Source organism: Zalophus californianus, chromosome X, assembly GCF_009762305.2.
Source record: "Zalophus californianus isolate mZalCal1 chromosome X, mZalCal1.pri.v2, whole genome shotgun sequence".
Taxonomy (NCBI): domain Eukaryota; kingdom Metazoa; phylum Chordata; class Mammalia; order Carnivora; family Otariidae; genus Zalophus; species Zalophus californianus.
In genome coordinates this window covers 111,428,332-111,446,734 of record NC_045612.1, presented here as the reverse complement: position 1 = coordinate 111,446,734, position 18,403 = coordinate 111,428,332, and the positions used below count along the sequence as shown (strand labels likewise).

The following is an 18,403-nucleotide window of genomic DNA, read 5'->3' as shown; positions in this document are numbered from 1 at the left end:
TTTTTAAAAAAAAATTTTTTTTAATATAATAAACCTCTGGTCTAGACTATTCTTTGGAGGCTGGACTATTTCTACAACTTTGTTTTGAGGCCCATCTTAGGGTATATTCAGAATATGCAGGTTGTCCCTATAGTAGAATTCTAAAACTGATCTGTTCTTGAATTACCTAATTGTCTTCCAGACTGAGGAGATTTAAGGGCCAATTCTAATCTTCTAGAGTTAAATTCAACCTATGAATGCCTCGGGGGCTTCTCAATGCAGTCTTGACGGCTCTTTGTAAAGTAGAATTAGACTGGCCTCTCATTCTTAATAAAAGTATGTACACTAGTGTGAAAATTGTCTGTGGCATACCATCTTATAGGTTAAGAATTGAGTTACAGAAATTGGCTTAGCAACTTGTCCTTAAATGTGACCCAGTAGAAAAGATTCTAATACAACTTTTTTTAACAGATAAACAGAGAAATAATCAAATTTACTTCTCAAATCACAACAAAATATTTAACTCTTTATTGGAAAATTCTGTTTGTCAAGAGGTATTTAAACTTGTCAGGATGGCCACAGCCATGGATTTATGTTTGGGTTATAGTAATCACCATAGGAAGAAGCCATAACGTAGAGGTTACAAATTGGTGGTAGCCCAGAGGCCAAATCCAACCTCAGCAGATGTATTTGGTTTGGCTTGCATGGTATCTTTTTTAATATTAATTAGATGCCAATAACAAGAGGCTTCATATGAAAGTACAGATTTCATATTTCTTTTGGAATAAAATAGATGATCTGTGGAATCAGGCCCCCAAGTTGAGTAGCCTCACTGCTCACCCCTTAAAGCAGGATATATATTTTCTAATTCATCACAGTCCCAACACTTACTACTTTTTCCAAAACTATGCACTTCATTTATTTGCTTCCTGGTTGGCCCCTTTAAGCATTTGTGTTACCAGACATGCTGTATCAAAAGTGTTATCAAATTATTGACTTTCAATTCTGCATTGTATACATTCCTCCAAGAAAAGTTAGTGATCGAGCATCAGATGTAAATTTTCTAAACAATTACTAATACAAAGGCAAATGGCATAGAACATCATTCATGTATTCAGTGTATATTGAGTTATGCACCTTATGTAAGATTGAGAAACTTTTTTCTCAAGGAGCTCAATCTAGTCAGAGATATAGACCATGTGATAGGGATTAAGGAGTGTACTTGTGATGAGCACTGGGTGATGTATGGAAGTGTTGAATTACTATGTTATATACCTGAAACTAGTATTACACTGTATGCTAACCAATTGGAATTTAAATAAAAACTTTTTAAAAAAAGAAGCAGACCATGCCCATATTATTATGGTACAAGGTTAACTGTAGGTAATGACAGGAATTGGTGGGAGTTATGGGAGTTGGTGGCAGTCAGTCTTGACTGAGAAGATGAGGGCAGGTTTCATAATAGCAGCCCTTCAGTTGGGCCTCAGCAGTGAGTTTAGTTTCAGGAGGCCAAGACAGAAATGAACCTTGGTACCGTAGACAAAAAGTGGTCAGGGAACTGCTAGTAATTTGGTTCAGCAAGATAATAGTATGAGATAAGGTGATAAAAGAACGGAAGTCTCTCTAGTCTCTCTATTTTAGTCTGGAATTTAGACATTATTTGGGAGCAGTGCAATCTTTGGAAGTTTTGAATTAGAGGAGTTAACATTCTTGTAGTTCTACCTTGGAAGGTTAATCTGAAGCATTCAGTATGTAAGAAAGGCTTGCAAATGCTAGCTAGCTGGTGAGCAAACAAGACTTAACTAGGATTCTTCAAATGGGTCGGATGAGAGGGAGTAGAATCTACATTCAAATGGGAATATATAGGTGGAAAAATAATAAGGAGGTTAAAATTGGTGGGACTTGGCAACTGATCAGAGAGAACACTGAAATTGTAGCCTGTATTGGTAAACAATAAAAAATCCTAAACAACTTTTTACCTTATACTTTATAATTAAGGCTGATGAATGATTACAGGCACAGGTTTGTCTGTGCCATTAGATACTCAGTTTGCTTTCATATTTCAGAGACAACTCATCATCCAAAATTTAAATACCTGTTCAATTATGCTAAGAAAACAAAACAAAACTACCCACACAGCCAAGCAATGCAGAGGAGAAACTGACTTATCAGCCATTTTGTTTCATCTCTGTTTTGTTCTTCGTTTTATGTTGGCCAAGGAGAGATAGTGACAGTCTAACCAATACAAGATGTCTTCCTCAAATAACCTAGTTTTTTTTTCTTTTCTTTTTTTTTTTTTTTAAGTAGGCTCCCCACTGGGCGTAGAGCCCAATGCAGGGATTGAACTCAAGACCCTGAGATCAAGACCTGCGCTGAGATCAAGAGTCAGAAATTTAATGGACTAAGTCACCCAGGCACCCCTCAAATAACCTAGTTTAAAAAAAACTGTTTTGGGGTGCCTGGCCAGCTGGCTCAGTCAGTAGAGCATCTGACTCTTGATCTCAGGGTCAGGAGTTCAAGCCAACTGTTGGGTGTAGAGACCACTTAAATAAATAAAACTTAAAAAAAAAAAACTTTAAAAACAACAACTGATGGCAAAAATAAAAAATCCTTATAAAATCACATTGCCTATCAACTAACATTTTCATGCCAGTGTTCCTGAAGATACTCTTGTAACAGAAAAGCTTTTTGTGGTACTAGAAAAATGTACTTTTTTTTTTGTAATTCTCTGGTAACTTTGCTCTTGAGTCTATCTTCCTCAGCACATCTGAGTATGGTAGTGTGAATATAAGAATCTAAGTTTAATTGGTCTATGCTACACATCGATTTATGCTTTACAAGTTTGATATGCTGAATGCAGGAAACCTTCCAAAATAAATACATGGAAATAATTTTTTATCCCACCTGTATCAGTGACTTAGTTTTCTTATTCTGCCCTAGATACAAGTGAGGCAGTCTACCAAAGAACTTTTAAAAATAAATGAATAATGGGAATAAATAGTTGCCCTGTTTCCATTGTCTTCCAAAAATGGTAACTGGATTACTGGTAGGCTGGCAAATATTGCACATCTCTGGGGTCACATTGGGCTGCCCTGGTTTTATGAGGAAAGCCCCAAGGTAAGCATTGGAGGTAAGATAGATATTTGATATAATAGTGATTTTAGGGATGAGAGTCTCTTAGGCATCCTCTCGCCCACTCTGCTAACACTAGAACGCAGGAACTCAGTAGTAATCCTGGATCAGTAGCATTAAAGCCACTAATAGTGGCTCATTAAATATTTGTGCTTGACCTGCTGGAGTTATTGCAAAACCTTACTGAGACCCTGGAACTCCAGCTTTATTTGTAGGTAAGTTTATGTGAAGACAGGTAACCGAGGGGAAGTGCTGCTTCTTGATTCCAAACTGGACACATCTCTTTTTGTAATATCATGTCCTTTTTTGTACCATAAAATCACTGCAGCAAGTAGCCTGTCAGACTGAACTCTGAATCATATAGTTGTTTCCAAATTTGTGTGCACTTTACTCTTTTTGTCTTTTTCTTTTTTTTGTGGTTCTTTTATTGTTATGTTAATCACCATACATTACATCATTAGTTTTTGATGTAGTGTTCCATGATTCATTGTTTGTGCATAACACCCGGTGCTGCATTCAATACGTGCCCTCTTTAATACCCATCACCAGGCTGACCCATCCCCCCACCCCCCTCCTTCTTGAAAGCAAAATTTTTATTACAAATGTACTTCTGTATAACAGATTCTAATAAATTATTTCTCTTTAGCATACAAACGGCTAGATGGTTCGACCGAATGCTGTAATAATCACAGCCTCACGGATGTGTGCTTTTCATACAGAAATAACTTTAATAAGCGTTTGGTGAGTTGTCCCTGAAGCAATCTTGTTTGTCTGATATAATTTTTACAAAATAATCATATAGAACTAAAATGGAGTCTATGAAAATTTTACTTTTTGCTTTGTGTCGTTTTATTAAAATTTCTACATTTCACTTGTCACATTTCATCTGAGAATCTTTAACAATTTATAGCTGTAATATCTTATTTGGCCGAAGTGGAATACTTGAATCTAATTTATAGTAGGTGCACATAAATGGCATTTCTTCTATATGAATTTTGTTCCTTTTATGCTCTGTGACATAAAAGATATTAAAGAGCTGTAACTTTCTGGTTTTCTTGTTATAAATTATTTTTAGTATTGACTAATTAATATTTTGTTCATAGCACACATGTTTACCTGCCCGGAAAGCAGTTGAAGCCACACAAGTTTGTAGAACCAATAAAGATTGTAAAAAAAGTTCAAGTTCAAGTTTCTGTATAATACCTTCTTTGGAAACTCATACTCGCTTAATAAAAGTGAAACATCCACCTCAAATTGATATGTTGTATGTAGGCCATCCACTGCACCTTCACTACACAGGTGAGTATTTATTGTGGGGCGACCCTCAGAAGATCATTAAGATGCCATATATTCTCCATGGTAGAAACTCAGTACAAATCCTGTGTTAATTTTATTTATTATAAATGTGACCACTTTTCAAAGTCTTATTACCTTGTTAAGCGTTGCATGAAATTTACCATTAGGAAAATAATCTGAATTTATGAAGCAAGATGGAGCTGAATCCCATGTCTGCCTATGGAGAGTGATGTATTTTCTTTTCACCACCGTTTATGCCCAAGTCACATAGATGATTTCTCAGATGTTCTCTGAGAGTTTACTAAATCTATCCAAGCTCCCAAAACAGTGGCAAGAGCAACATACCCCAGAGAATGCCAAGAGTCATCATAAGACTATAATTTGTGTATAACACATGAATTTTATATGAATATAATTTTCAAAACTGGGCCAGCATAATTGTTTTAACAGTGGCTACATGATTGGACTAAATAGATAGCTTCTCCATATGGCTGAAGATCGTATGGTCCAACTCATTTTGTTGTACAAGAATTTTTTAAGTTCCTTTTTTTGTAACAGTTGTATTGAAATATAATTCACGTACCATATATTTGACCCTTTTAAAGTATACAATTGAAGAGTTTTTAATATATTCAGAGTTGTGCCACCATCACCAAATCTAGTTCTAGAATATTTTCATCACCCCAAAAAGAAACCTCATATCCATTAAGCAGTCAGTTCTTATTTCTCCCCAAACCGCCCCCCCACCTCTTGGCAATCACTAATCTACTTTCTCTTTCTGTAAGTTTGCCTGTTCTGCACATTTCATATAAGTAGAATATTTTGTGACTGACTTCTTTCACTTAGCATAATGTCTTTAAGGTTCATCCATGTTGTAGCATGTGTCAGTATGTTCTTCCTTTTTAGGGCCAAATATTCCATTCTATGAACATACCACATTCTCTTTATTCACTCATCAGTTGATGAACATGTAGGTCTTATGTTACTCTTTAAAAGGCTCTCCCATTGCTTTATAGGCATATCCTGAGATACAACCTGGGTCATTCTTCTTATTTATTAATAGTTATAGTGATTATGATTTTAAGGTTATATCTCTTTGATGGATAAGGACTCTTGATAAATTCTGGCATAGTTTTTAAGTCAGTCTCTGTATTTAGTAGTCATACTTGGTATATAGTCAGTTTTATCTTATTCTCACCTCCAAATATAAGTGCACACTGGGACATGAATTTCTGTATTCCACTAGATTTATTAGGTGTTCTAGAATAATTGTTTTTATATGCGGGGCATATACGCTGCCTGCATATGTCTGGGAAGGGCTTTCTCAACCAATTTAATAGGCTAGCCTAATTTTTGACCATATGGAAAAATTTTTATAATACTGTTGCTTATCTGTGTGAACAATATTCATTATTCCTTGTTTTTCTTTTTTTAGTGAGCATCACCAGTTTTATCCCACGTTTCAACTTTCTAAGCATAGATCTGCCTGTGGTTGTGGAGACATTTGTCAAGTATCCTTTCTGGTGTGAAGAATGTTTTTATAAGTGTTACTTGGAACATGATCAGGCTTACCTTGAATAGAGCATGCATAGACCTTACAGGTACCTATTGATTGCTAACAACTAAGAAGGAGACTTTAAAGTTGAAAAAGATCAGATTGTACCTAGGAGGGAAGAAGTCATGGGAGAGAGATGGATCGGGGAAGGAGAAAAGTTAAGATATGGAAGGAAGGGAACCCAGCCTATAAACTGAGAGTTGAATTTACAGATCTAAGACCCTTTAGTAAGTTTATAAAGAATCAAAGCTTCAGTTACTACCACGGTGATGAATTCTGCCCCTTCTGAGCCTGTTAGCTCTGACTAAATGGAGGAATGATTAAGGGAGATCGACCTGGTTTCCACTATTAAAATAGCAATTCAGAGGACAAAATCTTGTGTTCTTTAGCATATTCAGTTTGAATATAAAACTTGTTTTTTTAAAATTCATCATTATGAAGAATCTGAACAAACCAAACAATTTGTAAGGGTTCTTTATTTTTGTCACTTTTTTTTTTTTTTTACTTTCTAGATTTTAAGTTTATTTCTAAGCATGGATCTTTTTGTTTTTTTTAGTTCCAGTGTAGTTAACATTACAGTGTTATATTCGTTTCAGGTGCACAATACGTATTTTTGTCGCTTTTAAATCACTTTCATTTCCTTCCTCAATAATTTGCAAAAAAATGAAAGGGAAAACAAATGAGCAGCTACTGAAAAGTATGTACAATCAAGATTGTAACCTTATAGATAATAGTAAAATAGAGTTGAAGCAGCCAAAATCTTTATGTTTCCTAAGATAAGTTAATACTCTGTAAGGATCAAAAAGTGATTTTCCCTTATCTCTAATTGCTTCCACATTCCTTTCCCTCCTTGTGTCATTAGAGGATTACAAAGACTCCATCTTCCTCTGAGTTTGCTATAGATTGCCTTCGTTTATAAATGGTTGTCCTTTTATTTTTCTAGTCAAGGTTTTTGAGCTTTGAAATAATATAAATAATTTGTTTGAAACAGTAGAGATCTGGGGTGCCTAGGTGGCTCAGTCAGTTGAGCGGCCAGCTCTTGGTTTTGGCTCAGGTCATGGTCTCAGGGTTGTGGGATCAAGCCCCTCATGGGGCACCTTGCTCAGCAGGAAGTCTGCTTCAGGATTCTCTCTCTCTCCCCCTCTGCCCCTCCCCCCTGCTCACCCAGGTACCCTTACTCACTCTAAAATAAATAAATAAATAGATCTTTTTAAAAATAAATAAATACCAGAATCTAAGAAGGCATATCCTGTACTGGTGGGCAGAAATTTAAAGAAAGGAGGGAAGTCAACTATGATCTCAAATGCAGTCCTAGTAAAATACCTTCTTCTGACTATTAGATATGTGTTTTCCACTCAGACTTCACAGTCGGCTCCTTAACTCATTTTAACCAGGTACCTGATTTCCCTCTCAGGAGCTCTAGCTATTGTTAATGCAGTGCCCTGCTTTGCTTTGGATGGTCAGTGGATTTTAAACTCTTTCCTAGATGCTACCCTTACCTCAGTGATTGGAGACAATGATATCAAAGATCTGATAGGATTTTTCATCTTGCTTGGTGGTAGTGTACTTTTGGCTGCCAACGTGACCCTGGGACTCTGGATGGTTACAGCACGGTAATATTTGCACTCATCTTGCAGAATGATGCTTCATATGAAATAGAAAGCATTTCCTTAAAATTATATTTTAACCAACGACTTTAAGCTCCTCCTGTATCAGAATATCCAAACTCTGGGATGGGGGATAAACAGAAGGAATGAAAGGCATAGTCTCTGACTACATCCGACTTTTAAAGACTGAACTTAACCAACTTCAGATGCTTGTGGAACAATTTCTAAACAAGTGAAAATTCATGTTAAACCATTTTGTGTGACTACATATCATATTGCAGTAGTGTAAAGGAGAACTGAATTGGGTGGAATTAATCGGGGAAAACTTTTTGAAAAAGCATCATTAATCCAGATTTGAAGAAGACCAGACTCTGGCCAAGTGGAAGGGTGAGCATTTTCTTGGCCTATATCTCTTGACCTTTTTCTTAGTTTGAAAAGTATTTTAAGATTTATTGGTATATTATTTTGTACTCTGACAACTGAGGTCTGATTACAATTAATAAAATTCTATAAAGGAATCTGCTAACATGAAAGGGAAAATCTTTGTCAAATGATACCAAATAAGTGAACAAAGTAGGAAGTAGGGCTTACAGTGATAAATGCCTTGCCCCACAAGAGTTGCCTCTTTGATAATGTGTCCCCATACGCTCCTAAAGCAGCACTGTGTTCTGACATTCAGACTGAGCTACAAGAAGTATCTTCCACTTGCAGCATGTGGGTTGAGGAAGTTAAAGTTGAGCGTGAGAACTGAGCTTGGTCTTCTAACAGATCACGAGGCAGATCTGCTGCAGTCCTGGTTACCATTCTCTACAGAGCTCTGAAGCTCGGAGCCTTTCCAGGGTAGACGTTTTCTCTGTGCTGCTGGGGTTATCTGGGGCCTAGGTCGTGGGTTCCTGTCTTCAAGGAGCAACTACCTTAAGCTCTCAACCATACTCTGTCCTCACCAGCAGCTTCTGTGTTTCTCTGTAGTGAGTAATTAAACACCCAGTCCTTGTTTTCCATCTTTCTCCCAAGCTACCTCTGTGGGTCCACAGAAGACTTGGTAGTACAGTGAGAATGGCCACACGTGAGTACAGACGTGGACTTGCCAGGGCCCGGGAACTGCCTCTTGAGCCCAAAAGAGCCCTGAGTAGTTCGAGGTCTTTTGGACTGGAGCTGGAGCCCTGGAAGATCCAGGAAGTCACCAGGCCACTGTGAACTCTTGGTCTTCTAAGTGTCTGAGCGTGCTGTTTTTTGATGAAAAATATGTGCTTCCCTCATACACTCAAGCACATTAACAACTGTGTACCCAACTTTTTCACTAAGTGAGGCATTCCATGGGGTTCACCTTTTTCTGATCATTGAGCTGCTCTTCAGGCAATAAAGGTTTTTAATCATTTTTAAGAAACTCTTTAGACTGTATGCAAGTTTGCCTGCCTTCTTAAATAGAAATTATTTATTGAGTATAATGTTAAGATTTTATTAATGACTTGAGGTCATCATTTAAACCATACAAGTTATTCGTTTATCCCAGAAAAAAGGTGGTGGTTCTATTCTTAGGTAGATAGTCATTCAGGATCAAAGTCTTAGCAGAGAGCTCAGACCTGGTTTAGGTAGTAGAGCTTGGGGAATGCCATGAAATACTTGCATAATTAATTTGATTACATGAACTATGCAGTTTACTAATGAATATGTCGTATATGTGCAGATCAGTTTTTTAAAACAGAGAAGAACTTAAATAGAGGAACTCCTACCCATTAACTTCTTTTTCTGGGTGGAAAAAACAACAACAACTGTAACAACAACAACCAAACACCTCATTTTCTTGTAGCATTTGAACTTCTTGGTCTCTTGCTTCATAGGGTCAGGCTTTGAGAACCACTCCTATTAGGATAATGAGCAGATCAATCGCATTTGTATAGAAATGGCCTCATCGTGTAAAAAAGGAAATGTTGTCGTCTCTTCAGCTTGATTGTGGGCACTTCTAGAGCAAGGACCATGCCATACTCATCTTTGCATCCCTGGCACAGTGCATGAGACATCATAAATACTTAAACGTGGTTGAATGGATGATGAATAGTGGTATTTATGGATTAGAAAAGCATGTTTCTATTTAAGTAAGCTATGAATAGTATTATTGAATATTTACTGTAAATATATGTTAACAAAACAATAACTTGGAAGGTCTTTGTGTCCCTAGTATATTATTATCTTCATGAAAATAATCCATTTTGGTTACTGTAGAGCAATTAGAAAAATGAATTACTTTGAGGATTTGAAGAAAATGTGCTTTCTGTGTTGTCATGTTCAACAGTACAACTTTACTTTCAGTGTTCCTACTCTATGTTGTTTACATTTTCAACAGTTTTTTTTAAATCACCTACAATATGTAAAGAACGTATATATTCTTTTCATCTCAGTTTGAAAAGACATGCGTTAAACTTGACCTTTTGATGATCGCTCTTATAGGGTCATTGTCTTCTATTCTAACAGCAAATTTTAAACAAGCACTTCATGGATACATGGCTTTCAGTCATCAGTTTGTCCTATGGTATTTATTGAATGTCCACATACTAATTGATGGTGCACAGGTATTTTTTTCTACAGATCTTTCGACTGTGCTGTAATTCATTCTTAGTATTCAAGTTGAAGATACCAAGATACCATAGTTGCTGGCATTTGATGTTTAGCAATAAAAGAATAAATGTGTACCAGCACTCTATGTTTTATCATATTTATGTGTTGTCTTTTTTAAAAAAACTATTCTATCAAAAGTGTTCCCTTTACATACAGTATGATCTTTGTTGTTTTCAATTCTTGTTTCTAAAAGCAGCCTTCACTTTTTCACTCAAGCAGTCCTTATATGAAAGTTGTTGCTGGCCACAGAAAGAAGCCTTTTTTTTTTTTTAAGATTGTATTTATTTATTTGAGAGAGAGAGCTCAAGCAGTGGGGAGAGGGAGAAGCAGGCTCCCCACTAAGCAGGGACCCTGACTTGGGGCTCAATCCTAAGACCCTGGGATCATGACCTGAGCCGAAGGCAGACACTTAACTGACTGAGCCACCCAGGTGCCCCAAAAGAAGTCTTTTTTAAACAAGATTCCTGAGCTCTTACTAGTGTTTTGGAAATGGCCTGTTTATGGATGAAGAAAGAGGACTATCACGTTTCCTTTCAATAGTGTCTGACAGAAGTCTTCTCTAAGTTAGTCTGTTTCTTAGGAATTCATGGAAAAGTATTTCAACTCTGACATTTGGTTCGTCTTGACCTTTTGCTCTAGCACTTCCTCCCTTGTCCACAGGGCCAGCCTCAATCTCTCTCTCCCTCTCTTTTTCTCTCTTCCCCTCCCACTCTCTCTCTCTTTCCCTCTCTATGCCACCCATCCCCCCTCCACACACACACACACATAGGCACATAATCTCTTTCTAGATTACCTAAAATCCAGATAAAATAGGCTGGAAATTTAGCCCAAATCCTGATTGGCTAGCATCATTCCATGCCTCCTTTTTGCCTCTGATCCCATTCTACTACAGTTAAGAGCCACAAGACTAGATGACTGATTATCTAAACCACTTTTTTTTAGCAGCTTGAGATAGAATTAAATACCATAAAATTCACCTGTTTAATGTGTACAATTCCACTGTAAACTCTTTTTCTTTTAATGACTACTCAAACAATAGTATACATAGGCTTTAGTATAATCTAACCTTTTAAGCAAATGAGCATGTGATAAAAGACTGGGAAGAAAGAAAATGTTTCATTTATTTCACAGCTTTTAACTCTGAAGTGGTTTTCAGTACTGGAATAGAGTTGAATAACAAATCATTTTTAAGGGTAAGCATGTAGAGGGGCGCCTGGCTGGCTCAGTCAGTAGAGCACGCAGCTCTTGATCTCGGGGTTGTGAGTTCAAGTCCCATGTTGGGTGTAGAGATTACTTAAAGATAAAATCTTTAAAAAAACAAAAAAAGGTAAAGCATGTGATTGGCACCTTGGGTGGCTCAGTCGGTTAAGCATCTGACTCTTGATTTTGACTCAGGTCATGACTCAGGGTTGTGAGATCGATCCCCATGTTGGGCTCTGCACTGGGTGTGGAGCTTGCTTAAGAGTCTTTCTCTCTTCCTCACCCTCTGCCCCTCCCCCCCCCAAAGAAGATAAAGCATGTGGATATATTTTCTTTGAGACAATATGCCTTTTTAATCGGTGTATTTGCAAGCTACTCTTGCTGTTTCGGCCATACTAATTTGAATAATTCATTGTATATTTTATCAGACCATGGCAAATGAATTCAATGAAAGGAAAGTCTCTATTTCAAAACCTAATACCACAATAGATTATACTCAGGGTGGAGGTAGGGAAAAAATGGTTAAAGGAAGCTGCAATTCTAATTACCAAGCAGGTGATATTGCCTAATTTCCCATTGAAGAGAGACAAAAACATCCTTATAGCTTAGTTTTATTTAGCTAAAGATTGAAGGATATTCAATAATTGTCCCTTCTTATTAACTGACCATTTCTCAAATTTTTCTACTGATGTGCTCCTGACACCTTAGAGAAGGGGAAAAACTCAGAAAGATCTAAGAGTAGAACCCTGTAATTGGCTTCCATCCTACAAAATTGAAGTCTTGCTTTATCTTAAATTTATGTAAATTTTACACTCAGTCAAGTATCATAAAGCCAGTTCTCTTAAAGATATGAAACTCTAAACTGTGAAAGAATTAGGTGCTAAGAATATTAATATTTTTTTCATATGTCCCTAAAACACATCGGTAGTAGTTTATAACAGCTGGTCTGTAGACTAGTGACAGTCTATGATGGTATTTTTGTCTATTTCTAGTGAAATGAGAAAAATATGTTATATCTAATTACAAAATAAGGAAAATGTATTTGTGTTGTTATAAGGTGCCTGCTGTCCTTTATCAAGAAGCTCTCCTTTATTTGGATTATGGAAACACATACATAAGTTCACTTAGCCCTTCTAGATTGCTCTGCAGAATGTCTCTCTAACTGACCCTCATCAGCAAGGCATTAGGGTTCCATATTTCCCCATGCCCTCACCTCCCCCTGAATTGTCTGACTTTTCATTGGGTGCAAAATGGCATTTCCTTTTAATTTGCATTTCTCAGATTAATAAAGTTGCGCATCCATACACTTGTTTAGCCGCTTAGATTTTTCGTTTTGCCAGTTGCTTATTGATACCCTTTGCCGGGTTGTCCATTGAGTTTACTAAATTTTTCTTATTGATCTGTAAGAATTTTTTGTATATTCTAGATTAGGAGTCAACAAACTGCTGCCTGCAAGCCAAATCCTGCTCACCACCTATTTGTGTAAAGAAGGTTTTCTTACAACATAGCCACATTCAGGGGCGCCTCGGTGGCTCAGTCTGTTGAGCCTCTGACTCTTGACTTTGGCTTAAGTCGTTATCTTGGGGTCTTGGGATCAAGCCCCTCTTTGGGCTCCACACTCATTGGGGAGTCCGCTGGAGATTCTGTCTCTCCCTCTGCTCCTCCCCCTGCCCTTTCTCTCTCTCTGAAATAAATTAATCAATTTTTTTTAAAAAGAACACAGCCACATTCATTCATTTATATATTGTGTATGGCTGCTTCCATGCTACAACAGCAGAGTTGAGCAGTTGCAAGAAAGAACGTATAACCCCCAAAGCCTAAAATATTTACTATCTAACTGTTTACAGAACAGCCCATGTTCTAAATATCAATCTCTTGTCCATTTTATTTTATTTTATTATTATTTTTTTAAGATTTTATTTATTTGACAGAGAGAGACACAGCGAGAGAGGGAACACAAGCAGGGGGAGCGGGAGAGGGAGAAGCAGGCTTCCCGCTGAGCAGGGAGCCCGACGCGGGGCTCCATCCCAGGACCCTGGGATCATGACCTGAGCCGAAGGCAGACGCTCAACAACTGAGCCACCCAGGCACCCCTCTCTTGTCCATTTTAGATGTTGCAAATAATTTTTACCAGCCTGTCACCCATTTATAAGTTTTATTTATGAGGTTTTGTTGTTGAACGAGTATCTTTAGTTTGATATAGTCAAATCCATTAATTTTTTTATTGTTTTCATGAATCATTTTGATTCATTCACTGAAAAAGTGCTGTCCTATCCCAAAGTCACAATAACATCCTACACTTTCTTCTATTTGCTTTAGAGTTGTACTTTCACAATGAGATCTTTGATTTCTAGAATATATGGTGGGAGGTAGGAAATCCAGGTTCCAGGTTTATTTTTCTATGTAGCATGAACTATTTTTAAAATAGATATAACAGTATTTTCCTTTTTAAGATTGTTAAAGCAGTTTACATGAAATTCTTAATATGGTGCCTGGCATATTCAAGATATTATGTACTTAAATTACTTATTTTCATAATGCAGAATTATGACATAAATTTTCCCTGATATCCCTGATCACAGTGGTGTCAGATCCTGCCTCCTTTTGATATGCCTTCTTGGCTTCCACTGTCGTCAGGCTCGCTCTGGTTGTCCAGAATGTCTTCCAGGCCTTGACCCTTTTAAATAGTTCTTCCTCCAATTAAAATGAACCAAAAATCATAATACTTAAAGTATTGGCTAAAGATTTTGCTCACTGAAACTATTCAAAATAACCTGTGTTTGTGGGTATGGGTATTGATACCAGCCAGGCACCCCTGAATATGACATAATTAACCAACCCCTATTATTTCCAGTTTTGCAATGTTATAAACAAAGCAGTGAGGAATATACTTATAACTAAATCTTTTTGCATATCTATGATTTTTTGGATAATTCTAGAAACTCTTAAGATAATCTTAAAAGAAAAATTACTTTCTTGAAATGTGAACGTTTTATATATACATATCGCCTTGTTGCATTTACATTTTTTTCTCTTAATTGGATATGCAAACAGCATCCCATTTTAATTTGCATTTCTTTGTTTAGAAAAAAAGTTAAACATTTTTAAATGTATTTATTGGCCATTGTGTTATTTTTGTTTATTCCCATCCTTTGCCCATTTTTCCTGGGAGTGATTATTGTCTTACTGCTTTTCATCATAAGCTCAGCTCTGCCATTTGATTTGTTACATGTGAATAAATTAAAACCTCATTTAAGTATAATGCTAATGCTTATTTTTATGTTTTTATATATCATGATCTGTTAAGCTTTGCCTTATGTTTTCCACCTTTGGTGAAATGTTTTCAAAGTCTTCTCAAGATTTTATAAATATTCACGAACATTTTATGATCATTTTATGACTTCATTTTTTCAAATATTATAATCTTTAATTTACATGCAAGGTATTTTGATGTTGGTGCAAAGTAGGAATATAATCTTGTGTTTTGTTATCCCTAAATGATTAGCCAGTCATCTCAAAGGAGATGGTTAGTCTTAAGAGCTATTTCATGCCAGCCAGGAGGAGACATAAATTTATATCCTTTTGAGAGAATGGTTATAATAAGTGAAATTATCTCTCATTTAATAAACCATTCTTATTTATATAGGAGGCAGCTATTTATTATTTACTTTTTCAGTTCAGTAATACAGTGAATTGAGAATATGTCTTGTACTTTGACAAGAGTCCTTAAATCATTTTTTTCCCTAAGGTGTTTTTAGTTTTATTGAAATAGTGTTTCTCATTCCTAAGCAATATAGATTAGCAATCTGGAGATTATCCTTAATTATATCATTATCTAAAAGTACTGTCTTCATCAACGTCTTAATTGAAATATTTTTTTGCTTCTTAGATTTTCAAGCTTTAATTCCTCTCTCTGTGGATTGTTTAATATTAGTCTTTAAAGGTTTAAAAAAAGATCTGTCTTTGAAATAGATGTCCTGATTTTAAAGTAAGTATCTTCTCTTCATCTGTTTTAATTATATAATGATTTAAGTTTGGAACACTGCATTCCTTGATTACATGTTCAAATATATGCATTTTTAATCATAATTTAAAATCATGAAAATAAGAGGTAATGAGGATACTATGAATTTGTATTTTATTTCTTATAAAGTTTGAGCAAGTGTGCTTTTTTCCCCATTTAAAATGTTTTTCTTCTGAGATCATTGTAGTTGGTTTTTAAATTTGCCAAATTTTAGAATATGACTCTTGTAAATATGCTACTCTAGGAGATGGTTATTGGATTTAAAAGTTTCCATTTTTCTTGCTTAACCCCATTCTGTAGTCACTAGAACTGATAGAAATATTCTTTCATTCATTTAAGAAATATTTATTGCATACTTACTATGTTCTTGGCACTGTTCTGGGCTCCAGGGATATAGCAATAAATAAGACAATTTTTCTTTTTTGTATTTTGTAAGGAAAAAAACTATTTATTTTTAAAACAATAAATATATGCTAAGCATTACTAAGTGTTGCAGGCATGGGGTGGCAAGAGATTAAGCCAAGAAGGTTAGCAGAGGCCAGGTCTTAGAAATATGTTATGGACTTTAGTCTAATTGCAAATGGGAAGTCACTGGAAGTCTCAAGCAAAAGAGTGACATAATCACATTTGCATTTTGGTGGATCACCTTGACTAAGGATAAAGGATAGATTGGAGGGAGGCAAGTCTGGAGGCAAGGAAATTGGTTAGGAGACGATTTCACTAATCTTGGCAAGAGGTGATGGTGATATAAAATAGATGGTGACAGTAGAGGTTGAAAGAGAGAGAACAAATCAAAAGTAGGATCCACTATATTTGATGGTTTCATGTGGTTTAGATTCAGGAAGGAGTCAAGAGGACTTCAGGTTTCTGGCTTGGACAATTGAATGGTGGCTAGGAAACATCAGAAAAGGAGCAGTTCAATTTGGAACTCTTGAGTTTGACGGCCTGGGAGAACTTCAAGTGGTTTGTTGGACGTACAGGTCTGGAACTCTGTAGAAATTAGTTGGAGACACCATGTACAAGCTGATTTACCACAAATATGTAATTAAACCCATGGGAGTGGATCGTCTAGGGAGAGAAGGAAAGGGAAAGGAAAGAGAAGGTATCCTAGGATAAAGCACTCAAGAACACCAGCTTTTAGGTAAAAAGGATACAAGGAAGAGGAAAAATGAACTTTAGAAAATTAGGAGGAAGGGGCGCCTGGGTGGCTCAGTTGGTTAAGCGACTGCCTTCGGCTCAGGTCATGATCCTGGAGTGCCGGGATCGAGTCCCACATCGGGCTCCCTGCTCAGCGGGGAGTCTGCTTCTCCCTCTGACTCTCTTCCCTCTCGTGCTCTCTCTCAAATAAATAAATAAATAAATAAAATCTTAAAAAAAAAAAAAATTAGGAGGAAAACCACAAGTGAGAGTTTGGTATTAGAGAAACAAAGGGAAGAGAATGTATCAAGATGTCAATAATGTGAGATAGTACTGAGAGAGGCTGTCAAATGTCCATGGGCTTTAGTAGTTCATAGGTGATCTTGAGAGATCAGACCCAGTACAGCACAGAAAGCTGAGCCAGGTTGTGGTGGGTGGAGGGGGGTGGGGGTGCAGGGAGAGACTGCAAATGCAGAAAACGCACCCAAGAAGTTCCGTTTGAGGGGGTGCCTGGGTGGTTCGGTCTGTTGGGTGTCCAACTTGATTTTGGCTGAGGTCATGATCTTGGTGTCATGGGATGGAACTGTGGGCACGGTGTGGAGTCTGCTTGAGATTCTCTCTCCCTCTCCCTTTGCCCCTCTCCCCACTCGTACTTGCGCGCTCTCTCTCTCTCTCTCAAATAAGTAAATAAATAAAATCTTAAAAAACAAAGTTCTATTTGGAAGGGGTGGGGAGAACTGGGACTTGGTGAAGGATGTAGAGGAAAGTGTCAGTATTGTTGTTGTCATTGTTTTAGCACTAGGAAAATTGTGGGCATGTTTTTGGTGCTGATGGGAAGAACCTAAGAAAAAGAAAGTAGATCATCAAGGGAGGAGATTGGGCTCTAGAGCACAAGTAGAGCAAGAGCCTTCAGCAAGAGAGATGCCCTGTCTAAGAGAGGGAAAGAGAAAACATGGATACAGTTATCTTGAATCCTAAGTGTCTAGAACAGAGCTTGGCACAGAGTAGGCACTCTAGAAATCCTTGTTGAGTATGGAGTTCTCATACAGCTGCAAGGAGCAGTTTAGCCAACCCCCCTTCTAGATAAGACATACTGTCAGAGGCGATTGAAGAACAGGTACAGAGTGCTCAGCTCTAGGATAATAGCATTGAATTTCCTGATTTTGAGAATGTTCTCTGTTTACCTAAGTTCTCGGGAAACACAGGGCTGAAGTATAGAAGTTGAAAGGGTCCAGAATAAGACTCTGTGGCATAAAAATTATTTTGAGCTGAAAACGTTTGAGTTCCTAAAATGCCTTATCTGCCTAAAAGCAGAGCTTCCCAAAGGAACTCAATTGTCATAAATCTCCTACCCAGGAGCACCTCTAACCTTGTCAAACAGGCATTGATACAAAACTATCATAGCTCCCACCAGTTCTTCTAGGGGCCCATTCATCTTTCCAAAAAGTTACTTGTTTTTTCATAAGTGCCCTTTCTTTCCTCCTTCTAAGAAGTCATTTATTCTCCCAGAAGTGACCTTCTGCCCCTACCCATCCCCTATTAGATGCCAGATAAGTCCCAAATTCTGACTGCCTTGAGTCACATTTCTTTGTGAGCTCCTGTGCTGTGTGTGTAAATAAATCTGTTGTTCCTCTTGTTCATCTGTCTTTTGTCAGTTTAATTTGCAGACATCAAGTCATTAACCTAAGAGAGTAGAGGAAGTTTTTTCTCTCTGATAGACTAAAGGGGCATGATGTGTGAAACTTACTCTCAAATGGTTCAGAGAGAGAGATAATAAAGCCAAAATGGCAAAATATGGGGGCGCCTGGGTGGCTCAGTCGGTTAAGCGTCTGCCTTTGGCTTGGGTCAAGATCCCGG

At 37.1% G+C, this 18,403-nt stretch overlaps 1 protein-coding gene across 5 annotated transcripts in view; it reads left to right on the top strand.

The window, feature by feature from the left end:
• Positions 1–16,684, top strand: part of MBTPS2 (membrane bound transcription factor peptidase, site 2) — a 45,668-nt gene extending 28,984 nt beyond the window's left edge. Inside the window, exons 8-13 of one of the 5 annotated variants that reach the window (XR_003522567.2) lie at positions 3,758–3,852; positions 4,215–4,410; positions 5,843–5,918; positions 7,357–7,956; positions 15,275–15,373; positions 16,245–16,684. Coding sequence is in view for 1 of the 5 variants with exons in the window: in XM_027607918.2 (XP_027463719.1) it covers positions 3,758–3,852; positions 4,215–4,410; positions 5,843–5,918; positions 7,357–7,579 (590 nt within the window). In the remaining 4 variants the exon portion in view is untranslated. Of the gene's footprint in view, positions 1–3,757; positions 3,853–4,214; positions 4,411–5,842; positions 5,919–7,356; positions 10,473–15,274 lie in introns of those variants that run through there. The other 4 variants (XR_003522566.2, XR_003522565.2, XR_003522568.2 and 1 more) reach the window with 4 other exon arrangements.
• Positions 16,685–18,403: the final 1,719 nt, after the last annotated feature.